The sequence below is a fragment of the Dreissena polymorpha genome, chromosome 1 (genome assembly GCF_020536995.1).
Source record: "Dreissena polymorpha isolate Duluth1 chromosome 1, UMN_Dpol_1.0, whole genome shotgun sequence".
NCBI classification, from domain to species: Eukaryota; Metazoa; Mollusca; class Bivalvia; order Myida; family Dreissenidae; genus Dreissena; species Dreissena polymorpha.
Genome location: NC_068355.1, coordinates 111,596,405 through 111,624,323, shown reverse-complemented (window position 1 = coordinate 111,624,323; position 27,919 = coordinate 111,596,405). Strand labels below are relative to the sequence as shown.

The following is a 27,919-nucleotide window of genomic DNA, read 5'->3' as shown; positions in this document are numbered from 1 at the left end:
TCAAGTTCAAAAGAAGGCTGTTCTAACTAAGTTGGCAAGCAGAGTTGTGTTTATTTTTTGTTGTAGAAGGCAATGTTAGTGGAGTAAAAGAAAAAATCTTACATGCTACTATTTACAGTTAGTGGGATTAAGTAGGGGGGGGATTTATGAACAAATTGAGTCTGTAATCAGGTTCAAGGGCCATTTTTGCATTTATTTTCATTTGCAGACGATGACAACCTGCCTGGTGTTCCCCCCATACTGATCACGGTCCCAAATGATTACCCCAGCAATAGTCCAGAGTGCTCCATGGTCCGTAAAGACTATGGTGAGTATAATAATAATGTTATCAGACCTGGGACATTGTGTCCATTGAAAGCCAAAGGAGTCTATCAGCCTTCTTTGTACTTAAGGTGATTTATTCCTCTTGGCATGAAAATTAACAACCAGTTAATAAACTGTCCTGGGTGTGAATTATCAACCAGTTGTTCTACTGTTCTGGTTATAAAGGGATAAATCATGACATGTTTTGCGTATCTGGAGATATGCAATATAGTTAAAGATGATGTTAGTCTACCAGGGCTATATCTCAGATACATTCGAAGATTTCAACATGGATACAATCATTTTCTTAGTTATATAGATAATAACAAGGTTGTACATGTGGAGTTTTCTCCCTTGCACTGAAAATTAATTGCAGTTGTTTGTGTCAAATATTGAATCCATCAGCTTTGCTCTTAGCTTGCTTTTGACATTCAGTGTTTCACATTTTGATCTCTCTCCTAATATTCACAAGGTAACCTGTCGTGCTGTCACAAGAAACCAATGACATTTTGTACAGTTGCAGCAGTTTGTTTTCAGAGTGCAAGTAGAGTAGTTGTCAGTTATTTCAAAGTGGTCTTAGTCTGGTCAGAACCAGCTCTCCCAGGAAAATGAGAGTTGAATACCCGATAACAATGATATGACTGAAATGCTCTGGAAAATAGTGAAAAATCCAACGAAACAAACAAAATTAAATTGTATAAACGCCTCAAAGTCATTGAGTACAAAACCAGTCCTCTGGTTGCAGCATGACCACTGTTTAAATGCAAACAAATTGTTTGTACCTATTTGTAGACTTTTGAAAGATAGACACTCTACTAATATAAGAATTAAAAATGCAGTTCTCTGTCTATGGAATTAATATTGTTCATATCAAAGTCAATTCGCTCAGCTATAATTTGTTATCCAAATTACATTCCAATCCTATTGTTGACAAAATTCTGTTTTAATTATATTTTAAGTGATATTAAAAAGAAAAGCAATCATTTGTTACTCATTTAAACATTCAATATTATGGATATGAATTCACCTTGTACAATCTTTAAATTGTTTTATACTTTTAGTAATTTATACTGTAGATATACAACTTCAAAAAAGCTGCATCTTGAATTGATTCCTTGCAAGATTTATCTCTTGGTATATGGATTAAAAACACTATAGATTTGTAAGAAATAAAAAATAACAGCTTTCTCACAAAAAGTAACATGTCTGCAAAAAGGGCTCTTTCAAGTAGTTTTCTGATTTATGGTAAATCATTATTTGTTGAGTTTTCTTAAAGATTTCAATGTTAACCAAGAGTACTCTTTCAAGTAGTTTTGTCTTTGATCAACTGTTTCATAATCATGTCACGTCTTCAAAGCAAAATAATGAATTTGTTAGGGCTGTAACACTACATTCGAATATTCGAATTACTCGAATACAGCTGTGGACGAATCGTATTCGTTATTCGCCAGCTCCTGAAACGAATATTTGGCAAATACAAACAATGTGGTTTTGATTTTGAAAGTTTAATCATCTTATGTTACCTTTCAAATGAAGGTTCATACAATAAACCCCTATATTTAAATGTTCTTCTCCTAATTCCAGTGTTTTTCATCATGTTTACCCCACCCACTATGTTACACAGTGAGATTATCAACAATAATGGCGGGCACCGGTTGAATATTTACTACATTGAATTGAAATATCTTTCGCTGATTGTTTAATGTTTATTTAGGCAAATACGAGTGCTTTGATGCTCAAACATAAACACAAAAGATTGGCAGATGGAATTTCTTTTTTGTTTATCTTTACGCCAATGATCATGCAAATTATCAACAAACATGGAGCCTAGTAGCAAAGGAAATGCTATTGATATCGTTGACCTGCCTGCCAAATACACGTTGTTCGTCTGGCTCTGTGTTCAAATTTTAAGCAGTTCTAGTCAGTGTTTTGTTATTTCAAAGTGTTATGTTTCATATTTTCAGTATGCAATGATACTCAATTAAACAAATTGACAAATACTTATAGTTTCATACTATATAATGTCATGTCAAGTTGTCAGTATTCCTTTTGTTCATTGAAATTCATATTCATGAATAAATATTCGTATTCGCCACCCTGTATTCGTGATACGTATCGTATTCGTTACCTAGTGTATTCGTTACAGCCGTAGAATTGATGCACACTAGTAAAACAGGCTTTTAAGTATTTGTGTCTGCACAGCTTTATCAGGAATGACACTTTTTGCTTTTATGGTATTTTTGCTTAAGAGGATGACAATTCGTAGCAAAATCCAGTACAGGCTGAAAATGTTGTCCCTAATCTGGGACAAAACTTTACCCACATGCATTAAGCCCTGTTTTCTCAAAACCAGGTTATGTATATTACAAGAAGTAAAACATAGAAGAAATTGCGTGTGAGACATTCAAACACGTGTACATTTATGAAAATGAGTGAATGAGTTTGGTTTTCTTTCAATGTAAGATTGTGCTTTTTCTAAGGGCATTTGTTTTAGCTCTTTGGCAGGAAGAATTTCGTGTGGTTCCTGTTTGAACTCAAGGGTTTGTTTTGGATAACAATGAAGAGAAAAAGTCAAATGTTTGCAAATTCACATCAACTGGAAACTCTTACCTTGCTTTCTACCCTGCTGTTTCCATGGGAACACAATAGATTAATGAGGAAAGCAGTTTTCCAGAATTGTTTGGCTAATTGGTTATGAGCAGTACCATGTCTGCAAAGTAAATTAATAGAATATGTGTTTGTAGCAGGAATTTTGGTAGAAGGATTCTTGTCTTTACATATGATGCCTCAGACCATGTGTTTGTCGTTGAAGATATTTGTTTTATGTGCAAGGAGGTATTATGCTGTGACTTAGATTGTTTTAAAAGCACAAAAAATATAAAATCTACACCAAATTAAACAGCTCAGTATTACTTAAAAACTGTGTTATGTTAGGAGTTATTTTTATTTATAAGGGAAAGATCTAGAGTCATATCAGGGGTCTGGGCTCTGCTCATTTCCCCCGTCTTGCCCCTATAGGTTGGTCAACACAAAAAGTGTGATCCTTTTAGTCAATTTAAAATACGTTTTTATATATTACATGGCACATGAACTTTTTACTAAAATACCTAAATTTGCAAGTGTTTACCTTATAAATTCCTTGGACTTAGACATGTTAACATTTTTAGTTCATCTTTTTTTTGAAAAAAAATTATGAGCTATTGTCATCACCTTGGCGTCGGCGTCTGCATCAGCGTCGGCGTCCGGTTAAGTGTTGTGTTTAGGTCCACTTTTCTCAGAAAGTATCAATGCTATTGCATTCAAACTTGGTACAATTACTAACTATCATGAGGGGACTGGGCAGGCAAAGTTAGATAACTCTGGCGTGCATTTTGACTGAATTATGTGCCCTTTTTATACTTAGAAAATTGAAAATTTTGGTTAAGTTTTGCGTTTAGGTCCACTTTTTTCAGAAAGTATCAATGCTATTGCATTTAAACTTGGTACACTTACTTACTATAATGAGGGGACTGGGCAGGCAAAGTTAGATAACTCTGGCGTGCATTTTGACAGAATTATGTGCCCTTTTTATACTTAGAAAATTGAAAATTTTGATTAAGTTTTGTGTTTAGGTCCATTTTATTCCTTAAGTATCAAAGCTATTGCTTTCATACTTGCAACACTTACTAACTATCATAAGGGGACTGTGCAGGCAAAGTTATGTAACTCTGACTGGCATTTTGACAGAATTATGTGCCCTTTTTATACTTTGAAAATTGAAAATTTGGTTAAGTTTTGTGTTTAGGTCCACTTTTTTCAGAAAGTATCAATGCTATTGCATTCAAACTTGGTACACTTACTAACTGTAATGAGGGGACTGGGCAGGCAAAGTTAGATAACTCTGGCGTGCATTTTGACAGAATTATGTGCCCTTTTTATACTTAGAAAATTAAAAAAATTTGTTAAGTTTTGTGTTTAGGTCCATTTTATTCCTTAAGTATCAAAGCTATTGCTTTCATACTTGCAACACTTACTAACTATCATAAGGGGACTGTGCTGGCAAAGTAATGTAACTCTGACTGGCATTTTGACAGAATTATGTGCCCTTTTTATACTTAGAAAATTGAAAATTTGGTTAAGTTTTGTGTGTAGGTCCACTTTATTCCTTCAGTATCAAAGCTATTGCTTTCATACTTGCAACACTTATTAACTATCATAAGGGGACTGTGCAGGCAAAGTTATGTAACTCTGACTTGCATTTGGACAGAATTATGGGCCCTTTATACTTATAAAATAGAAAATTTGGTTAAGTTTTGTGTTTTGGTCCACTTTACCCCTAAATTATCATAGATATTGCTTTCATACTTAGAAATTTTATGGAATTATGGCCCTTTTTTGACTTAGTAACTTTGAATATATGGTTAAATTTTGTGTTTCGATCCACTTTACTTGTTAAGTATCAACGCTATTGCTTTCAAACTTCAAATACTTTCATGCTATCATGAGGTTACTGTACCTGGCAAGTTGAATTTTACCTTGTCCTTTGAATGACCTTGACTCTCAAGGTCAAATTATTAAATTTTGCTAAAATTGCCATAACTTCTTTATTTATGATTAGATTTGATTGATACTTTGACAAAACTACTCTTACCTGACATACCACAATAGACTCCTCCCAAACCATCCCCCGTGCCCCCCCCTCCCCCCCCCCCCCCCCCCGAATACCCCCCCCCCCCTTTTTATTTATTTATTTTATTTATTATTTTTTTAACCAGGTTTTCCGAAGGAAAAAACTGGTTATTAGATTGGCGAATGCGGGCGGGCTGGCTGGCGGGCTGGCTGGCTGGCGGGCTGGCGGAATAAGCTTGTCCGGGCCATAACTATGTCGTTCATTGTCAGATTTTAAAATCATTTGGCACATTTGTTCACCATCATTGGACGGTGTGTCGCGCGAGATAATTACGTCGATATCTCCAAGGTCAAGGTCACACTTTGAGTTCAAAGGTCAAAAATGGCCATAAATGAGCTTGTCCTGGCCATAACTATGTCATTCATTGTGAGATTTTAAAATCATTTGGCACATTTGTTCACCATCATGGGACGGTGTGTCCCACGAAAGAATCACGTCAATATCTCCAATGTCAAGGTCGCCACGACTAAAAATAGATTTAAAAAAAAAAAAAACTTACAAAGGGGGTTAATTTTTTTTGGTCATTTCAAAAGTTCAGTTTGAGTTTTCTCCCTTTATCAGATTTTTTTTTCACAATGAAAACCTGGTTTTGTGACAATTTTGTCCCTTGTTTTAAGATCATCTCACAAATGACCACCACACCCTCACACTATACCCCCCCCCCCCCACCCCCCCAATTTTTTTTTTTAAACGGTTAAAAAACACAACTATTTATTTTTATTATTTTATGTTTGAAATACCCTCCAACCATCTCACCCAAGAATCACCCCCCTCTCCCCCAACCCGAATCCCCCCCCCCCCCCGCCCTAATTTAATTTTTTTTTTTTTTTTTTTTTAAGATCACCTCACAAATTACCACCACACCCTCACACTATACCCCCCCCCCCCCCCCTCCCCGAAGTTTTTTTTTTTTCGCATTTTTTTCGCATTTTTGGAAGATTATGTAATAAATGTCCACACCCCCACACTATACACCCCTCTTTACTCCACCCCTCCCTCCTTTGTGATTAAAAATGAGAGTCCCTTCACCTTTAAAAAGAAAATAGATGAGCGGTCTGCACCCGCAAGGCGGTGCTCTTGTTTTATAAAATGTCACCACACTAATGTCCAGTATTCATCCTGCCCCTTGTTAGCAGCACCCTTTTCCCTTTGTGATCATAGATTCCTCCGTAAGCTATGTAGAATTGCATTGGCACCTTCGAATATTAAGTTCAAATCTAAGAAAACTTAGAACTCTTCTTGTAATACTGATGTTGCAAATATATAATTTAGAGGAATGTATAATCAGTAATTTAATTTCCATTAACTATGATCAAATTCCTTCATTTTTTTCTACTTCTGCATGGCACTTTGTAATTGAAAATACATTTGCAAAAACCTACAATAAAGTATATCTCTTGATATTTAAGTAATTGACATAAAGATATCATGTTGTATTTGTATAGCCATTAAGGAAAAGAAGTAGTAATCCTGTTGCAGATAATTGTCTAATAAAGAGTGTAGAGATTGTTGAAAGTGCTACATCTGGAGATCAGCACATTTCTCTGATGAGCCGTTGGCTGCCTGTGAAGCATTCAGCTCTGACATGAGTGGGTATACCTGTCTCCTTTCCTGGCAGGATTGCAACCTGAGCCTCGTAAAATAGATAAGTCTCGCTCTGGGAATACAGGGCTTAATGCGTGTGCGCAAAAGTATCATCCATGATTACTCTGCACATGCTTATCAAGAACATACTTTCTGCCTTAACTAGATTTGTGCTAAGAAGAGAATCCTTTAAACCAAAAATATCATAAATGCAAACATTGTTGTCCCTGCAGGGCTCAACATTAACGGTTGTCCTATTGCCCCTGGCAAGTAAAAGTTGAGTCAGGGCAAGTTACTTTATAATCTAGTTGTCCGCCCAGGCAAGTGCAAAAAAGAACAAAGCATTTAATTTAGACTTTTATTAGACTTTAATTGCTGTAATCATTTTGTGAAATGTGCAAAAATAAAAAAGTTTTTGTGGTGGATCATTTTGATCATCGCTAAAAAATATGAGGTTAACAGTTAATGTGATATCTCATGTTTGGGCAAATGGCTTTACGTTAAGGGCAAGTAGATTTTTTAAGTACTTGCCCAGCAAGGCAAGTTGGTTTTTATGTTAATGTTGAGCCCTGCCCTGATATTAAGCCTTTGCAGACTGCACAGATTAATCTGGGAAATCACTATGCACATGCATTAAGCCTCATTTTTGCAGATAACGGCTCATATCCATGTGTTTGCCCAAGCCAAGAGCACTTGAAATGCTAGAAAGTTTGAAAATTGTTCTGGTAGTTCAAACAAACTTTTTCCAAAATTTAAACTATTGGGTAATAAAAAACAAACAATAAATGCAATTTTCTAAGAAACACAACTCAAAGCACTGTTTTGTATAATACCTTGTAGCTAAGTTGTTTTGGCCGTAGTTTTTGCAAAAATAATAATTTTTGCTACATTTTTTTGCATTTGAATTACTTATAGTTTGACAGTTGTTTTGATATGATAAATTTTCAAATTTCTTGCGTGTTTTAACTTCTATTATTGCATATATGTGCCCACAATTGTAATTATGAGAAAGATTAAGTGTCAGAAATTTGGTACCTTAAAAGAAGATCAATGTTGAATTTCTAGTAGCTATTCTCATACTCATTTACTTACTTATAAGCTACTTTGGTATATGATAACACAGCAACATATTGTATTTAATTATGCAAAAATTATTTCATGAACATTCAATCCATTCTAAAGCTGTTCTTACAAAAACAAGTTTTAAATAGTCATCACTTATAACAACCAAAGATGCTTATCTCATGATCTCAAAGCTGGACAACACTTTGTGGAAAAATGTACTTCCATTTTCTTTTGCTGATTATGCTCATTCTTAAATTACTGTCCTCATATCACTTTTATCCAAAATAAACCTTTAGTGCAATGGGACACAAATGTCTATTTAAAAAAAAACAGTAACAAGCACAAAAATTTACTTGTAAAGCATATATTTTTATATCTGCCAAAACAACAAACCCTTTCTTTTCACAAAAAAAACATTGACAAGCCTTGCATAAGGTTACTTCCACTCAGGAGAGCGACCTCATGGCCCCCATGTCGCTCTTGTTTTCAATACTTGGGTGTGCAGTTTGCCTTTCCGTGAAAGATTTCTTCCATTTATATTAATGATCTGTAAAATTGAAGATGTTTCATTCAAATTTGATATCATCTTAATTTGTTTTGACTTGTTAAGACTCAAGTGACGTAAACCTGGTTTATGAGGCACTAAAAGCATCATTCCTCAAAGAACTGCAATTTAAATTAAATCTTTGATTTATTTACAGTAAATAAAGCAAACGTTTCATTGGAGACTGTAAAGTATTTTACTATTTATGCCATACAAAAACAGCAAGAAAATGCAAATGCACTTCTGAATCAGGTTTCTTTAAAAACGGTAATTACTCTAAGTTTTGGGACACCCCCTTTTTTGCCAAAATAATTATTTTCTTGACACCTAATTTTTTTACATACGGGTTTTTTCATTATTTATGACTCCAAATTTTCAGACAGTTCATTTTACTGCTATATTTTACCAGATTTCTTCCCTTTTTCTCACTAATCTGATGTCGCTTTCATCATGCGTTTTTTTTTACCGGATTAAGGTAATAAAACCTAGCAGATGAATGCCTTAGGCCCATTTCATTTGAATAAATACTCATGACATGTATACGGGTAAAAAAACAAATGGTTTCACCCAAAAAAGATACGTAAGACAATTACTATCCACTCCAGAATGTAATCCAGCCCTTTATTTATACAAACAATTGAAAGTGTTAGACAACGACAACCACAGACCAAATTCATAGATCGCAGAGTTTTATTTTATTGTCCTCTACCAGTTTCACCCACCGGAGGGGACTTATGGTTTGTCTGTCTGTCAGTCAGTCATACTTTTCTGGATCCTGCGATAACTTTAAAAGTTCTTAATATTTTTTCAAGAAACTTAAAACATGGCAATATGGACATTATGCACGTCATTTCATTTTGTTCCTAATAAAAAATTCTGGTTGCTATGGCAACAAATAGACTAGAAATACTGCTGAAAATGGTGGTTTCTGGATCCTGCGATAACTTTAAAGTGTTGAATATTTTTTCATGAAACTTGAAACATGGATAGATGGCAATATGGACATTATGCACGTCATTTCATTGTGTTCCTACGTCAAAAATTCTGGTTGCTATGGCAACAAATAAAAACAAATTCGAAAAATTCTGACAATGGTGGAATTTCTGACAATGGTGGAGCCGGTAGGGGACTATATTGCTTGGCAATAGTCTTGTTGTATTAATTTCATGAACATACTAGAGTATTGGTAAATCAAATACTCATCTTTTAACCTGTTGGTCAAAAAAAGTGCCTTGGAGTAACTTTCTATACAAAATAAAGCATCTGAAATCATTTGTAATAACATGCAAATATTCATAAAAGTAATTAATACTTATTGGTAATTTACAAGCACTTGATATTAGTCTTTTATGCAATTGACGTTTTACATTTCGCAAACCTGTATCAAATTGTCTTACAATCTTGTAAGATAGTCAATACATTTTCAGACACCTGTATTTGTTTAATATTTTTGGTATTTACAGTAAGCCTTAATTGAACAGAACAAAGATTTATGTCTGCTTTCCCACATTTATTTGTCAAATAAATTGATATAACAATTATTATGAATATATAATTTGTTTGGAGCTTTGTTGCAATACCTTTTCTTTTATCATATACTTATTCTGGTTTTAAGGAAAATTAATGACATCCTTAAAAAAAAGGCATTCATGCAACACCATCTGTTCTTAAGGGGCGTATCTTTGAAATCTTGTCCTGTCATCCAAGTATAATAGCAAATTTGTTAGGGATAATGGCCTTAATTAGTGAATGTGATACAATACTACTTGAAATATATACAAGATGAAACTGACAGAATACGGACAAAACCCCTCCCAGACAAAAAAACTCCCGTCATTTTCATAAGGGGCGGACAAAAACCCTCCCATGAATAAATGGGGGGCGGACGAAAACCCTCCCATGAAAAAACGGGGGAGAACAAAAACCCTCCCGTGAAAGGAATTAAACACCGACAAATGTAATTGTTTCACACAGTGTTGCATTCATTAATCCGAAAAAATTACCAAGTGGGAGTATTGTGTTTTCAGGGGTGTGAAATTGAAAGAAGAAAATGTGTATCGATTAACTGTATGCATACCGCTTTTCTAATGTGCATATATATCCATTAATCCAATATAATAACAACATCAATTAAAACATAAAATGAGGCCATTTATAGACAAGTGAATATAAATTTAGATTGAATGCAATACGATACAGAGCAACATTTAATCGCGTCATACACGCATTCATGCAAAAAACGTGCTTTTAACCTTGCGAAATTGAAAGTGAAATTCTGTTAACAACTAACAATGCGTTTGCATGTAACTAATTTGTCTGAATTACTGATTTAATTTATCTTTGACTGTAATGTTTTCAATTGCTAATCAGCTAATCATTACAATGAACTAGTTAATGGCATACAATAATATATATCAAAATATCAAACTGTGAATCTGCAACTGCGGACAAAAACCATCCCATAAAAGCAATTAAACACCAACAAATGTAATTGCTTCACACAGTATTGCATTCATTAATCCGAAAAATTAACTCAAAATAGCAAACTGTGAATCTGCAACTACTTTTAGTTTTTAATTAGTTTAATCACAGAATCAATTACCGGTTAAAGCAATTAAACACCGACAAATGTATTTGCTTCACACAATGTTGCATTCATTAATCCGAAAAATCAGTTAATTATGTTTTAAGGTCATTTTATGTATCATTATACTGTCTAGACTTCATAATACTTGTTATCTGTATAAAACAAAATAAAGAATGTCTTGGGAAGCTTGTGTTACTTTTTCACGGGAGGGCTTTTGTCAATTAACGATGATGAATAAAAAAAGATACACCACTTTAGTGTTTTCTTAATGCACTGGATGGCGCACAAATTGATATTTTATATAATTTATATAAACACACTACTTGTTATTCATACTTAGTAATCATGAACATCATAGTTCTTATCATACTAAGTAATCATAAAAATCTTAGTTCAAACATATATAAATTACGTCAAATGGGTGGAAAATAACAAAAACATTTTCAATTCGGAAATATTTATATTAGATATAGTGTTATATGACCTACTGAAGTGAAGTAATTATTACAAAACATAATTCTCTCGGATAACCGACAACAAAAGACATTGTTGGAAATGAAATTCAAAATGACCGATTTCGAATTAAATTTTTTAAATAATCGTTGGTACTTGAATTCTTGGCTCAGATTTCACAGGAGGGTTTTTGTCCGCCCCCGTTTTTTAATGGGAGGGTTTTTGTTCGGCCCCTATACAACTGACGGGAGGGTTTTTATCCAGGAGGTTTTTTTTCCAGCATTTGAAACTGACACTGGTAGAAAATTTTAATGAATGTCAAAGGTCATTCCTGAAGAGAGATATGTCAGATTCCTTTGCAGATAATGGCCACAGGTGGAAGTAACGTACCCAGGATAGTGTTTTTCATATATATATTTTTAGGAGCCCAATATATTCGAATAAATATATAAAATCATGTTTAATGAGAAAAAAATTGACAAAGAGCCATGAAAAAAAATCCCCACCCTCTGATATTGAAATCATAATTATGATTCCAATATCAGAGGATGGGGATTTTTTTTTCATGGCTCTTTGTCAATTTTTTTCTCATTAAACATGATTTTATATATTTATTTGAATATATTGGGCTCCTAAAAATATATATATGAAAAATACTATCCTGGGTACGTTACTTCCACCTGTGATAATGGCATGCATTCTCTTGTCTGATGGAGTTTGAGAATGTACTTGTCCTCTGCCAGAAATATGGAATGTGTCATGTGTCTCATACAGATAAATGGGTATGGAAAGTGTTGACAAGTTATTGCTTTGGTTGTGAAGTAATTGTCCTAGCTGTTTTTAAATGCGAATGTTTGTGGCATTTATTTGTGGCATTTATTAGCTACCGGTAGAACAATCTACAAATGAGAACTTTGTTTTGTAGTTGTGTTTTTATAGTTTTTCTGTCATAATTTAATTGAATTGTTATCTTAAATGGCAGGTTATAAATTACAGAAATAAATAATACTTAAACTATTTTTTCAGTACACTATAAATTCACCCTTTATTTGATGCATGCAGGCTGTGTTTGCGTGAGCATTTATATGAAGAGGTCCATTAGCAGTTAACAGTGTGTTTCTTAACATTCAATCAAGATTCTCCCTTGTTTAAGTAAATTAATTTTTATGCCCCTGGATCGATAGATTGGGGGTATATTGTTTTTGGCCTGTCTTTCTGTCTGTCATTCTGTCCCAAAACTTTACTGTACAGTAAATTTCAGTTTTGCAATAACTTTTGAAATATTGCAGGGTTTTTTTTGGCCCGATTTTATAGCCGAAATTCGGCTATGTTCCCAAATCCCAAAAAGTATACTTTTTTCCCAAAATGTGGCAAAAAAATTCCCAATTTCCAAAAAAAAACAAAAAAAAAATCTTCTTTTTTTTTTTTTTTTTTTAGAAAGAAGTCTTATGTGTATTTTATCTCAATTTTAATTCAATTACATCTAACAAAGTATTATATGATTTTTTCTTTTAATTTGAATGATTATAAAGAGTAAAATCAAATTTAGTATTTCCCTAATCAGTGGACTTTTCGTGTGGAAAAAAAGGCTAATGAATTTATTTTCCCAATTTCATGAAAATACCGATAAAATTCCCAATTCCAAAGCCATGGGCTATCTTCCCAAAAAGTGGAGAAAAAAAACCTGTATTGAACATAGCACCTTGATATTTGGCATGCATGTGTATCTCATGGAGCTGCACATTTTGAGTGGTGAAAGGTCAAAGTCATCCTTCAAGGTCAATAAAAAAAGCGGCGCATAAGGGGGCATTGTGTTTCTGACAAACACATCTCTTGTTTCCTCATTAAACATTTATTTCCATTTTGAGCACTAATCAAGGAATAGGAAACAAATCACTTCAAGATAAAGAGTAATTGTGTTTGCAAACACAACTCTATAAAATGTTGTATTGCCATTCTTTGGTGTTTGAGCCATCCAACTAGGACTCCTGGATTTTTAGCGAGGCTGTTTTCGGAGAAAACCAGAGCTATTGTCATAGCCAGCTTGTTGTCCGACGTCCGCCGTAGGCGTCATGCTAAAACCTTAACATTGGCCATAACTTTTTAAAAACCGGTATTGAAGATAGCACCTTGATATTTGGCATGCATGTGTATCTCATGGAGCTGCACATTTTTTGTGGTAAAATTTCAAGTTGAACATCATCCTTCAAGGTCTAGGGTCAAAAAAACAAAGTCAAGGGAAGTAATAAGCTTTAAATGGACATAGTTATCTGACCTGCCCACCAGGGCTTTTTTTCCTGATTTTGTGAAGCGGCCCTGGCCCCCTCATTTTGTGAAAGATGAGTTGCGAACTTTTCAAAATTGTGAAAAAATGAGTTGCGAACTACTGAAAATTGTGAAAAAAACGAGTCGCAAACTTGTACAAACTGTGAAATTCAGAAATCAATGCATAAGTATAGTAAAAGCATGTTTAACACTTAAATATTATGAAAATGTCCTTGAATAATGTAATAAAATCATATCTTCCTTGTAGGAATAGTATATTCAGGGGTTTCACTGGCCCCAAAAAAGTTGTGCAACTTTATCGCAGTGTGAAAACTGCCAGTTATTCCGACTTTATTAATAATAACAATAATTTAAAGAACATTACTACATTAATGAATGATGGTATTGACTGTATTTTTTTATTTCTTTAAGAAGTATGTTAATAAACTTAATTAATACATAAATAACAACAAGTACCTTCATAAGTCTTAATAAGCTTTATTTTTATATAAATAACTTGTTTTCACTTGATAAACCAGATAACCAACATAATATAATAATGTTAACAATAATGTAACAGTATCCTGCATAAATGTATCAGAATTACTTATTGAAACCTAGAATCACACAAATGTATATCATCTGAAAGGAAAAATGAATAAAAAATCAGAAAATAAAGCATCTTAATTCAAATTGTTAAACACTTAGTAACTTACATTTGGACATGTTATAAATCAACTTCTGTTTATTATCAAATTTCACAAATTCTAAAACAACACCTATTGTTAAAAGGTTTTCTGTTATCTGTGGTGGTTGATTTCCAGGTCCAATTAAATGAACGTTTTTCACATCTATTTCTTGACTGAAAGGCACATGATAATTGCAACCATTCATTCTTGTTGTCTGAAATAACACAAAACATATTTTTACAAACTATCAACAACAAATCAACATATAAATATCACTACCGTATTTTTCGGGGTATAAGTCGCGACTTTTTTACAGGCAAAAGTAACATGCGTCGTATGCTCCGGAGCGTCTTATGTATGTACAAAATCAATTTTTCCAAAGTCAGAATGTCAAATTTTTAAGTCAGAATTGCATTAATCCACGAGTTTGATAACCATTTCCGGTAATTTGTTTCGCTGTTTTTATAACATAATTTTATTTTACACCGAGTCGGTTACACACTACTAGCGATACTATTGGGGTACTATACAGTCCTGTAACGTAAATTAAACAACGCAACAAAAAAGTAGTCGTCTGCTAAATTTATTTCACGAGCTAACCTTACGATTTTTTAAACAATTTGTAACAAAAAATAACAAAGTACAACAAACAAACACAATATCAATGAGAGGCAGAGTATGCAATAAGTATACAAAATATACGGCACAATATAACAGTTCACATCATTTATTGGTCGTCGACATCTGAGAATCCATCGAACTCTTCATCCTCTATGTCTGAGTTGAAGAGTTCGGCCAATGATGACAAAATTGTTTTCGCAATGGTGGCCAGAGGTATGTTGTCCTCGTCGTCGTCGTCATCATCAGTGACAGTATCATCATCAATGGGTTTGGCGGCAGGTGGCAGTATCTCCGCCTTTCTAAAACCATTGACGATACAAGGCACGCTTACTGCACCCCAGGCCTTCAAGACCCAAGCGCTGACTTCCGCAAGAGTCGCTCGCCGCAATCGGCCAGTGTTTGTGAACGAATGTTACTGGAGGACATCCACTGCTCCCAGCACTCCCGCATCACCATTTTGAAACAGCGATTAACGCTGATGTCGAGAGGCTGAGGGAGCTTCGTCAGTCCTCCAGGGATGATGGCCGGGATGGCGTTTTTTGCGAGGACGCACTTCTTTACTTCATCAGTGATGTGTGCCCTCATGCTGTCCATCACAAGGAGCGCCTTCCTTTGATGAAAAAAGCTGTCTGGACGCTTCACAAAGCACTCACGGAGCCATGCTTTCATTTTTTCCGTGTCCATCCAGCCCTTCTCGTTCACAGTTATAACAATGCCGGCCGGGAACTTTTCTTTCGGCATTGTCTTACGCTTAAATATAAGCATCGGTGGAAGTTTTGTCCCGGCCCCAGTCACTGCAAGTACAGCGGTGAAGCTTGCTTTTTCGTGGCCCGTCGTCTTGATGCTCACGGAATGAGCCCCTGTTTGTTCGACGGTCCTGTTGAGAGGCAGGTCGAACGTCAGTGGCACCTCGTCCATGTTGATAATATGGTCCGGCTCAATGTTGTGCGCGGCCATCTTCTCTGCGCAGAACGCCGAAACGCTGCCAGTTTTTCTTCATAGTCCTGTGGGAGACTCTGGCATAGTGTGGTCCTGGCACGCATGCTCAGGGCAGCCCTACGCATGAAGCGGAGACACCACGATGGCCCACCCTTGAAATCTACGATGCCTGCTTCGTTCGCCATCTGGACAGCTTTCAGGCGGATCTGCGTCGTGCTAACCCCTCTGTTTGCCGCCCGCTGCTCCAAGACCCACCTCTCTATCGCGGCTTCGTGCTCAGGCCAACGTGGTTTCATTCCTCTGTTGGCTTTTTTTTACTTTTTGCAGAGCCGCAGACTGTCTTCAGCTTTCCGCCAATCCCGAATAATCTTTTCAGACACGCTGAAATGACGACCCGCAGGACGATTCCTGTTCTCCTTTGCGTACTGCAGGACTTCTAGCTTGAACGCTGCGGTGTAGCTTTTTCGTGAAGGCATTTTGAAAAATATGATATTGTCCGGTAAGTTTGAACTTTTATAGGGTGGCCCTTGTTTGTCGGTTTACCCAAAGATCTTTCGATAAATAAAAATTTGAAACAGCACTGAAGACTGCTGAGATCTCGATTACCCGTTAACGTCTGCTATAGAGGCACGAACGCACTCTCTCTATGGGAGAGGATGTCCCCAGTGTGCATTACAAGCGTTTATTGGTATGCCTGCGATAACACATGTCTGCAATCTGCAAACCTGAGATCTCAAATACCCTTTAACCAACTGCGATAGATGAACAAACATAATCTCTCCATGGGAGACGATGTCCCCAGTGTGGATTAAAAGCGTTTATTGGTAAGCCTGTTACATCACACGTCTGCCAATTGTGCTAAGATTATCACGATAAAAATATTTAGCCCTTCTCATAACAGACCTCATTTTAAAGCGAGATTATACGATTTTGTCAAATATTTATTAATTTATATAAAATGTTTAAAAAAACTTATTACATATATTGCAATATAAATTAAAATAAAAGTTAAGAAGAGCATGTGAATCTAAATTTAGTTTAACAGATCATTTTAAATTCCTGCAACGATATCTATTCATACGACAAACGAACACTACATAAAAGACTAATGTTTAATACACAATAATTGTTTATTTATTTCGTTTCGTTGTATTATCAAATGCGCATAATTAAATTCGCATTTTCCCATTTTATTGCTAACGCGGCGTTTGTGCTAGCCACATCTATTGCTCATGTACTTTTCTTTGTTCTGTTAGAAAGCGCGCGAAAATTAGCGTGGGTGTATACTCTGTTGAAGAAAAAACAGTGTAGCGAAGAGAATGCTGTATCTTTGACATTACGCTCATTTAGGTAGTTTATTATTGAAACAGGTAATGTTCTGTGTACTGATTTACAGGAAAATCTGGTCAAGATGGATTTAATTTTGGCTATTGTGAAATATGATCAGCAGTGTTTAGACTGCGATGTTTGGCAAAACAGATACAAAATGTGCGAATGCAACGGCTTGCGGATATGGTCAATTATAACCGGTAATACATTGTTTTGAATGACGTTTTTGTTTAAACTAATACTTTTAAATAAATTTAACGGAGAAAATATATAAAGACAATGAACATGTGAGAGGACAAATGAAAGCATCGTTTTAAGACGAATCTTCTATCTGAAATAAAACACGAAAGAGAATTCAACATTTAATGGATTAACATGTATGAATGCATATTTTGGAATATTTCATGATGATTTATGTGCGTCGTGTACGCCGGAGCGTCTTATGTATGTAAAAAATAAAAAAATGTAAAAAAATAGGGGATGCGTCTTACATTCCGGTGCGACATATAACCGAAAAAACGGTATATTTAGATGTCCGAATTTTAACATATCCGAAATATAGTACAACGAGTAAAAGAACTACTTTTGATTTCAGAAATAGTTGGTATCTTAATTAAAATATATCGTTCCCAGAACATTATAATACTGAAACTGTTAAACATGTTCATGTGAATGGATTACAGTTATACTTCATTTGAACCAATATTTACAATAATTGCAAACGGATAAGATATAAAATGACAAGTCTCGCTCTCAGTTACCAATGGCAATGCTTCATTTGCATAAAAAAAATCAGATTACTTTCCTCATAATTTAATCCATGTCCGTTTTAATTGTGCATTGTAAAAACACTTTCCCTGTAGAAGCTTCGGCTTTTTTATGGTTATCCTGAATTTCAATAAATCTGGATTATTTGGTGTGTTTTTTATCTTTTTTGCATAGTACCGCGTGTTGCGCGACGCTATTTTGTTTGGATAATGGTGAGGTTGATTGGCCGCACGTTAACTGATATGCACCGGTTACAAAATTTAATCGATTCACGTTTGTAATCGATTGAAACAACAACGTCATTAAAACGATTAGTAAACAAAAATTGCGAAATCGAAATGAAAAACGGTGAAACGAAACTTAATTTTAAATTGTGAAATGTCCGTTTTTGACAGTTTTAAGCACAAAATGACAGTTTTTTGTAAAAAAAATCGCGGCCGTATTAGATTGAATTGTCCGTGTCTGTTAATTGTGAATTGTCCGTGTCAAAATGTCCGTGTATGGCCAGTCTTAAAGAAGAAATAAAAGCCCTGCCCACATATATATTTTTGTTAAATAAATCAAAGCGGCGCAGTAGGCGGCATTGTGTTTCTGAAAAACACATTGTGTAAAAAGGTCAAGGTCATCCTTTATGGTCTACGGTAAAAAATACAAATTTAAGGGAAGTAATAAGCTTTAAAAAAGGAAATTATTATTTAATATTGAACATAGCCACTTTATATATTTGGCATGCATGTGTATTTCATGGAGCTGCACATTTCGAGTGGTCAATCACTGTCACGGTAGTGGCTTTTAATTATTTTCTTCTAAAAATAGAGATTTGTTAGAGACAATTATTTTCAAGGGAAGTAATTTATATAATTATAAATCTCATATTATATATTTCCTTACCAAGAATTGAAGTTCTTTTCACAGTTACTGTACAGATTTATTATTTTGATTATTTATAACTCAAATGATTGATTTGTCAAAAAAATTTTTAAATGATATACCATAAATCTACGAATATAATACGCTCTTTTTTACCTGCAGATTTTTTCTTCAAGTAGGGTGTGCATACGAGTTTAGAGCAGAACAAAATTTTGCCTGTGCAAATTTTCAACTTAATCGCTGTTATTCGCTTCGCGGCGAATTTGAACTACACCATTACATCAAAGGAATGCAACAGGGCTCGCGCTGTTGTTTGCCATTTGAGTCATTTGTGAAAATATTGAGAATTTGGCTCAATAAAAATCTTATTTGTGAAAATGCGAAAATCTAGTAAAATTTCATTGAAAACATCCGCCATTTATATCGGACTGGTTTTCTATATTTGTCTCTTTGTTTTAATGAAAGTGTTCGCAATTTGAACAGTAAATGAAACCCGGTCTGTACCCGATATTGAGACATCGCTTTATCTTATTGTTATTGAAGTGCGCATGGTAGCTGGCCAATCAACAATGAGCTCGCTTACACATGCAATGACGTTGTTGAATGAAACGTGAGAACGGGAGGAGCTATCGGATAATATTGGGTTATTCAAGCGCAGACACAGTATACTTTGAATACACAGTTAATATCGTCGTCTGTCTACAAAATAGCGACTGGACGCTAAGTCGTATAAAGAGATTAGAAAATGAAAAAAAACAACTGACAATACCTGTAAATAAATATTTCTTAGCTGACCACTATATATCTTTCTACCGCATATTTACCATATCTGAAGTAAAGAGTGGTAATTAAATAATTAGTTTTATGATGCTAATAGAGTCTATTACACCTGTCTGCCGATTGCCGAATTAAATTGAAAGGTGATAATTAATTAATTTGTTTTTTACTCCCAAACTAGCCTTAATGACAGCAGCGTATTTTAATTAAAGAGATCATGAAAAACACAAGCGGTTTAATTGTATTTTAAGTTATATTAAAGTATCGAGTTTGTAACACTTCGGAAAGATAATTAATCTAGACAACTATAAAAACGGAATTAACCATTTTGTCTTCTTATTATTATATTATTATTATAATTATTATCGTCCCGAATATTGTCAAATTGAATAAAATGTGAAAACAAAAAACAGCGTCTCTGCTTCTTTCTTTTGTAATTATGACTGCTTGACCCGGATGTCAGCAAGGGGCCTGTGTGTTATCGGTAACAATCAATGATAATATAAACAATAGACAGAGATATTTATTATGCAACTGTCATAACAACAGACCTATAACACATCCCGATCAATATACCGGGGTATTACTGTGAAACAGATAGTTGACAACACCAAATTGATTGCTATTTTCACAACACAAAAATATATTGACACATACCAAATGATAAATAGAAATTTTATTTCAAAGTGGCGCAGTAGGAGGCATTGTGTTTCTGACAAATACAGCTCTTGTTGGGTCACTAGGTCAAAGGTCAAGGTCACTGTGACCTCTAAAAAAAAAATCTGACAAGCTTTCGCAGCCGAGCGTGGCACCCATTATGCGGTGCTCTTGTCTTCAAGTTGCTACACACATGTTGTATAATTTTATAACACAGTCACTCTTTGCAATTGCAACAACAAAACTTTAAGCAGTGGGCTTAATGTTTCTCTAATACCTTTGGTTCAATTGCCAGCAAATGGTGTGCATTCATATATGTTCCGGATTTTATTTTCAAGCAATAGATGTTGGAAGTTATTTTGGTCTTCAGGGGTGGATTTACTGTCTTCCCTTAGTACTTATTCATTAGTTTATCATGGCTGCACAATTGAGGCTTACCTGTATTACCTTTAAGGCTTACCTGTATTAGTATTACCTTTAAGGATTGTTTCATTTGATTCATTGAAGACCTCACTTGCCACTTACATTTGAGGCTTGCTCTAGGGAAATGATCCATCATCCAAGCTTTAGTGAAGGATGATGGGCATTATTTGAGTAAAGCCGGAGGCTGAGCATGTATACTTAGCATATCGGAATGACGATATCGAGTGATCCGCATTTTAAATAACGCGCTTAAAAACACCACGTGACTCACCTACATACCCGGATATTCAACCAGATTTTACCATTCTTTAAAACTGTTTTGTTGCTTCAAAATCGTACACAAGCACAAAGGGAAGGGAAAAGAGTTGATCAAACTTCAATTAACCGAAAAGCCATATATTAAATTATATTCTCAGAACCCATAATATAATTTCATAAAGAAAGGTGGGAGTATACCGGTACATGCTCAGCCTCCGGCTTTACTCAAATAATGCCCATCATCCTTCACTAAAGCTTGGATGATGGATCATTATTTTCCGTAAAGCCTCCGGCTTTCACATGTATACTTAGCATCTTTAAATCTAGCAACAAAACCGAACACAAACAATAACAACGGTGAGTATCTTTTACTAAAGACTTCCATCATAACTATCATTATCAATCATTTATGGATGTTAAAACAAATCAACACAACATTTTGGATATGCAATCTTCATCAACACATTTCATTACTAGTTTAAAATAATAATTATTAACTACCTAACACAGCGTCATTAATTGACACTGATTTCTCTACTCCAGTTATAAAAATTCTTATCAAATTTCCAGTCTGGAGTTTTGAAAAATGCCCACTAAGGATCATCCTTTATTATAATGCTGCAGAAGTAGCTGCAGATGTAAACACACAAGCCTTAAAAATACCAATGTCTATACCAGAAGTTGTAAGACTTTCCTTAGCCATCTAGCCGCAGTACAAGTGAGATGATTAGGAAACACAAAACACACATTATTATTACTTGTCTTCATATAGCCTAAGTGTGTTAAGTAACACTAAAGTCTAAGCCCTGGGACGCAGGATAATGCTATTAAAGCAGACACCTAAAGTGTCATCATTTTCATAGTCAGTCTATTTAATGGATGCAAAGACCATAAAACTTGAGAACAGTACTCACACTCCATGTGAATATATATATCTAGGAAGAACTGGACAAATATTAAATATTCCTACATAAATTTAGTTATAAAAAATATATTGGAACACCAAATGTAACCATAAAATTGCAATTTCTACAATAGCATTGCATAATGAGTATTTAACACTAAATAGGATTTCTAATCCTCATGGAGGTCATACACCACTACACCTTCAGTCATTTGAAAGGGACTGTAAAGCCATTGAACCACACCATAAATACCACTTTTTCCAGGTCAAAAGATATTGATTCCTTGTCCATGGTATATAGGCTGACAGGGCAATTTCTGCAGTTCTTTGTGAAACTCCCCAACTTGACAATGATTGCCGGATATAGTCACCACGACCATCTTCAATGAATGACTGAGAGGATGCACCATGCTGCCCGTGCGGATGAAACAATAGGTCCAGATGTCTCAGTAACCTGACTGGCAAAGAAATTATATTAGACAATACCAATGGATACCATGATTATATTAGACAATACCAATCGATACCGTGATCAACTTTTCCAAACAGGACAAACTAAAAATGCCTGTTCTACTTCATCAGAAATAATCATATTGCATATTTTGCCAATCAGATTAAAAGGTTGAAAATATAAGGCTACATACCACTACAAGACATATAAAATACATCAACACCATAAGACCCTAGTTCTGGGAACCATTAAACAAATGTATCTATGTATTAAGCCTAGACGCAAAAAGGTCTGTATCTGACTAAAACAGGTATCTTCAACTTCTAGAAAAAATATCAGATTTAATATCCACTATGTGGAGTTTGAAAACTTTTTAGAATAAAAATCTGCTTAAATATTAGTATTTCCTGGAATATGAATCGCTGAAATAAAAAATATTTGTGTATAATTAAAAACACCAAATCCAAATGCCTTATATCAAGCAATCCATAGGACCTTAATTCATTGCTCCCATATCTGTAATATAAGACACAGAAGTAACATTAACACTTTGTATCTTAATGTGAATATCACAGTGACAAGAAAATGAGGATTGCAAAGAATAAAAGATGGAAATAGCTCCAAATAATTAATATAATGTTACATACACTATTCTCAACTCCATCTACCATATGCATATTGTTCACTATATCTGCAACATAACAAACCCATCCTTCCATAGAGGCATCAGTTGCTAAGTGAAACAAAATATCCTTTTGCCTTATAGTCTTTCCATTTCCAGAGACCACAATAGTTATCCACAGTTTTAACTCCTCCTTACTTCCATTACTCAAATATGTACCTTTATCAAAGTCATTAATATCCCCATGACCTCTAAACTTATAGCGCTCTAAGCATTCTATAATACAAAGGCGCCTCTAGAATAGCAAAAAATGCATTAACTACATGGTATCTGCCTGTGAAGGAAGCAATATTTCTCGTACTCTCACATGCCTTGTATGCAATACAGTTTCATAATCAGTCACAGTCCTCTGTGCTATGCCCTCTGTTAAAACACCATAAACCAGACGGTATCAATGACAAAACCAAAATGACTACTAATTACTATTATCTGCGAAGGCTGTAATACAGATATTTAACCAGGTTTTCCGAAGGAAAAAACTGGTTATTAGATTGGCGAATGCGGGCGGGCTGGCTGGCTGGCTGGCGGGCGGGCTGGCTGGCGGGCTGGCGGAATAAGCTTGTCCGGGCCATAACTATGTCGTTCATTGTCAGATTTTAAAATCATTTGGCACATTTGTTCACCATCATTGGACGGTGTGTCGCGCGAAATAATTACATCGATATCTCCAAGGTCAAGGTCACACTTTGAGTTCAAAGGTCAAAAATGGCCATAAATGAGCTTGTCCGAGCCATAACTATGTCGTTCATCGTCAGATTTTAAAATCATTTGGCACATTTGTTCACCATTATTGGACGGTGTGTCGCGCGAAATAATTACGTCGATATCTCCAAGGTCAAGGTCACACTTTGAGTTCAAAGGTCAAAAATGGCCATAAATGAGCTTGTCCTGGCCATAACTATGTCATTCATTGTGAGATTTTAAAATCATTTGGCACATTTGTACACCATCATGGGACGGTGTGTCCCACGAAAGAATCACGTCAATATCTCCAATGTCAAGGTCGCCACGACTAAAAATAGATTTAAAAAAAAAAAAAACACTTACAAAGGGGGTTAATTTTTTTTGGTCATTTCAAAAGTTCAGTTTGAGTTTTCTCCCTTTATCAGATTTTTTTTTCACAATGAAAACCTGGTTTTGTGACAATTTTGTCCCTTGTTAATTATTTATAATTAATCCTAAAAATTTCAATATGTCTAGAATCCGGTTTGAATTTTGTAAACAGGTCTCTTTAATTTGATGCATATTAATTGAAACATCTAGATATAATATAAACACATGATTTCCATACATCTAAACCAAGCATGTATTGGCTGAAGATTTTATGTTAACAATTTTGGAGCTGGCGCTAAACTAGGCGTCAGGCAAACAAACTTATAGAGTTCCATTCAATCCGAAAATAAATTCTTTGATCATGTTCATTCCAAGGTACTTAAAGTATATGTATCCTGCAGATCTATACTCTAAAATAATCATTCTTCTGAATGAGATCCAAAAACATTTATAACATTTCTTATTTACAGTGCTCATAAACAATTAATTCATTAGATATTTCAAATTAATTACTGGTCTTTAATTCTCATTTGCTTTAGGCACTATAAAAATATTAGAAATAAACTGATTGTCTTCATCACTTGACTGTACAATCGCTCCTTTTTTAAGTAAAAGATTTACTTCCTCATTAACAAATAATATTTGATCAAAACTAAATGGAATTTCATTTGAAATAATGTTTAGCCAGGAATAGTCAGAAAAATCCAAGAGTCTAGTAAAAATTTCTCCCATTTTTGCACGTGATACTTAAATTTTCCCTCAGTGCATACCAATAGTTTATTGACTGGTCAGCCATAGTAACAGTAGCATTGGGAATAGTCTACTTATATAAAGGCACCGCATGATCGAGTTGCCCCTATGTATGAACCCCTTTGAGGGTATGGTGAACCTAATGGCATTAGGTCAGGTTCAAAACTACCAATGAAAGTTGCCGGATGAAAAAACTTCTACCCAGAGAGCTTCTTAAGGGTCTTGCATAGAACGCTCGCATTCTCATATCATTCACAAAGCAACACAATTGTCACAGTTTAGAATTTCTTTGCTAATATTATCACCAAACTGCATTGATGAAACTGGTGTGTTAACATTACACAGATTTGAATACTTTTTTTTTTTAACATTTGGTCTTATCATATACCTGCGCCTAAGAGATAGATTATATAGTACATTATGGTCATATAAGAGACTAAATTAATAACCTCAGGACTATTAGCAATCTGTGTCTTTACCATATTGGCCAACTTAATAATAGGCACAATCCCTGTTGCCACGGCGCTAAATTCTAAATCTCCACCATGTCCTGATTTTGTGACCTTGCCCTTTTTCCTAGGACTTTCCGAATTTCATTGTTAATCAAAGGTGCACCCAGATACAAACAATTTTCTGGTAATTTATATTTTAAACAAGAAATATCTTTAAAAAAGATATACGGCGTAAATAGTTTAATGAATGAGATCAAGTATAGCGAATGTCTTTTTCTGTGCAGTTCTTAGCTGCATCACACGCAGTACGGGATGTTACGGGGAGTTTTCGCGGCTTATTTTACATTATAACATATTGCTGGTCATAAACCTATAGATACAAAACAGAAAACCAAAAGAAGAATGGAAGTGAAATTTAAACATATGAGTCAACCGGCCACACGAGAAGTATCCGTATTTATAGGCGCGTTCTTCGAACAAACCTGTTTTAGTGGTTTGTCGGGCATTGCTATTTGATTCGATTATTAACAGTATCAATTATCATCGTGCTAATGCTTAAAGTGATATTATGGGCATTTTGCACTGTTGAATAATTGAATTGAGCTGAAAAGAATTAACAGGTCAAAATAGTTAGTTAAAATGTGGTTACTGATTAATTATCTGCAACTCACCTTGCTACCAGTTGTTTATAAAAATATATTTTATATTCGATATTCTTACGTGACCCACCCAGTCCTGTAAGCTGAAATGATCCGTAAAACAATTTCGTGTCTTTGTGTCGTATGAACAAATCTGCACTAAAACTAAATTTAGGTTCAACTCGTAAACGCATGATCAGTTGTCAAACGAAAGTACGGTTGATATTCAAATGCATTATTTTTCTCTTTCTGGTATATTGTTTTAGTATGATGATGCTGCATTAATTAATGTAAGTGTATATGAAGTAGAAACATCAAAAATAATCAACGGTTGCGATAGACACCTATAAACTGTTACATGCTCATAATATCACTTTAGTACATTAGGCAATATGGACGAATAATTATTGTTAAATTTATCAACAATAATATTTATCATTGTATTGTTGAAAACACATTAAGAATCTATTATTTACATACCATAATTATATTGCTGAATATCTTCATTTAACATATTTCTGGTCTAAAGAAAATTCCAGGTCACCTAGTTCACAGATAGCGTCTTTATTATATAACGATTATTTTACTGGCCGCCAACTCCGGTGATGACCTGAATGTCCGCGAATTGACCCGATATACCTCGCGGGTTGAAATGCAATGCTTTAAAGTGAGGCCTCGCTTCCATTGCTCTTTATACTTTTACATGTTAACATGTTGACAGGAATAAGGAAGTAAGTACTAAATATGAGAACATAGCCTTTTAAGTATAAACGCTCTTGCGCTGGTAATATTCTGAAAATAAAATGTGTACGCACAAACTGTATTGATGTCGAGAATTGAGTGTAAAACTGTTCTATCTATTAAGCCTTTTCATTCGAGATAAAATTGTTTCATACAGTAAAACAGTGTTACAAAGACGCGGATATGTTTCCAATGTTCTGGTGGTATACTCAAATCAGCCAATGGAATAAATGAAGTGTATTCATTTGTACCTAGCCGCGGGAAATTTTATTGGAATTTTATTGGACACTTACAAAGGTCAGGCTAAGGTGAAAAGCTGGCTTATGCAGCTTACGCCGAAAAACAATTGAATCAGTGTCACACTGAACAGAACAAACGGTGTTAATCAAATTAGCCAAATATTGGGGAATGGCAACTTCCTTTTCAAGTGCCCTTAAAATTAGGCAAATCCCCAAAAACCTCTGAGGTGGGATCATTGTCAATACCATCAAACACGTCTGCTGAGAACTCAGCCCAGTATTCTTTTTATTATAATTATATTATTTTACTGTAAGTGAACATTATTGTCACTATCATAAAGGTCCATTTTCAAATGGATGTTTGGTCAATTGTATCAATTATGCCCATAATAGTGGGTAATGTCATCATTTTCCGTGACTACGTCATTGGAATTTACTCCAAAAGCAAATTTCAAATTGTCAATTTCTTGCTTGGACAATTTAGAAAAAGAAAACACATTGGAATTCATTATTGGATTGATGCACGTGCTCATAGGAGCTGACGACATATTTCTGTCAGTCTTTTAACTTACTTTTTGAATAAATTACACAAATATATAAGCAACCTTTTAGCAAACAACTGCCTTGCCTTTCGTTTTATTAATAACTACAAACTTTAATGTCCTTCTGAGAACAAATGACAATAAAAAAACATCACATCAGAAATTTCGGATAGTGTTTTCTGATGCACGTGCTCATAGAAGCTGACGACATATTTCTGTCAGTCTTTTAACTTACTTTTTGAATAAATTACACATGTATTATAAGAAACCTTTGAGCAAACAACTGCCTTGCCTTTCGTTTTATTAATTACTACATACTTTAATGTCCTTCTGGGAACAAATGGCAATAAAAAATCATCACATCCGAAATCCGAAATTTCGGACAGTGTTTTCCGCGAGCAAAGCTCGTCAGATATTTTTGCTCTAATTATTGCCAAACAAATTAAATACTAGGACTACGTCCTTAGTAAGGCAGTATTAAACAATAAAAACAATAGATACAATCAATTTCAACAGGTATTTACCTACCTGTCCAGAGAACGAACCACTCGACAGAACGCCAAATCGAAGAATGGTAAAATCTGGTTGAATATCCGGGTATGTAGGTGAGTCACGTGGTGTTTTTAAGCGCGTTATTTAAAATGCGGATCACTCGATATCGTCATC

At 34.7% G+C, this 27,919-nt stretch overlaps 1 protein-coding gene across 1 annotated transcript in view; it reads left to right on the top strand.

Moving 5' to 3' along the window:
* The window catches only part of LOC127844487 (mediator of RNA polymerase II transcription subunit 15-like), a 69,094-nt gene that overhangs the window by 22,748 nt on the left and 18,427 nt on the right, over positions 1-27,919 (top strand). The window contains exon 7 of the mRNA XM_052374758.1: positions 209-307. Coding sequence (XP_052230718.1) covers positions 209-307 — 99 coding nt within the window. The remainder of the gene's footprint in view (positions 1-208; positions 308-27,919) is intronic.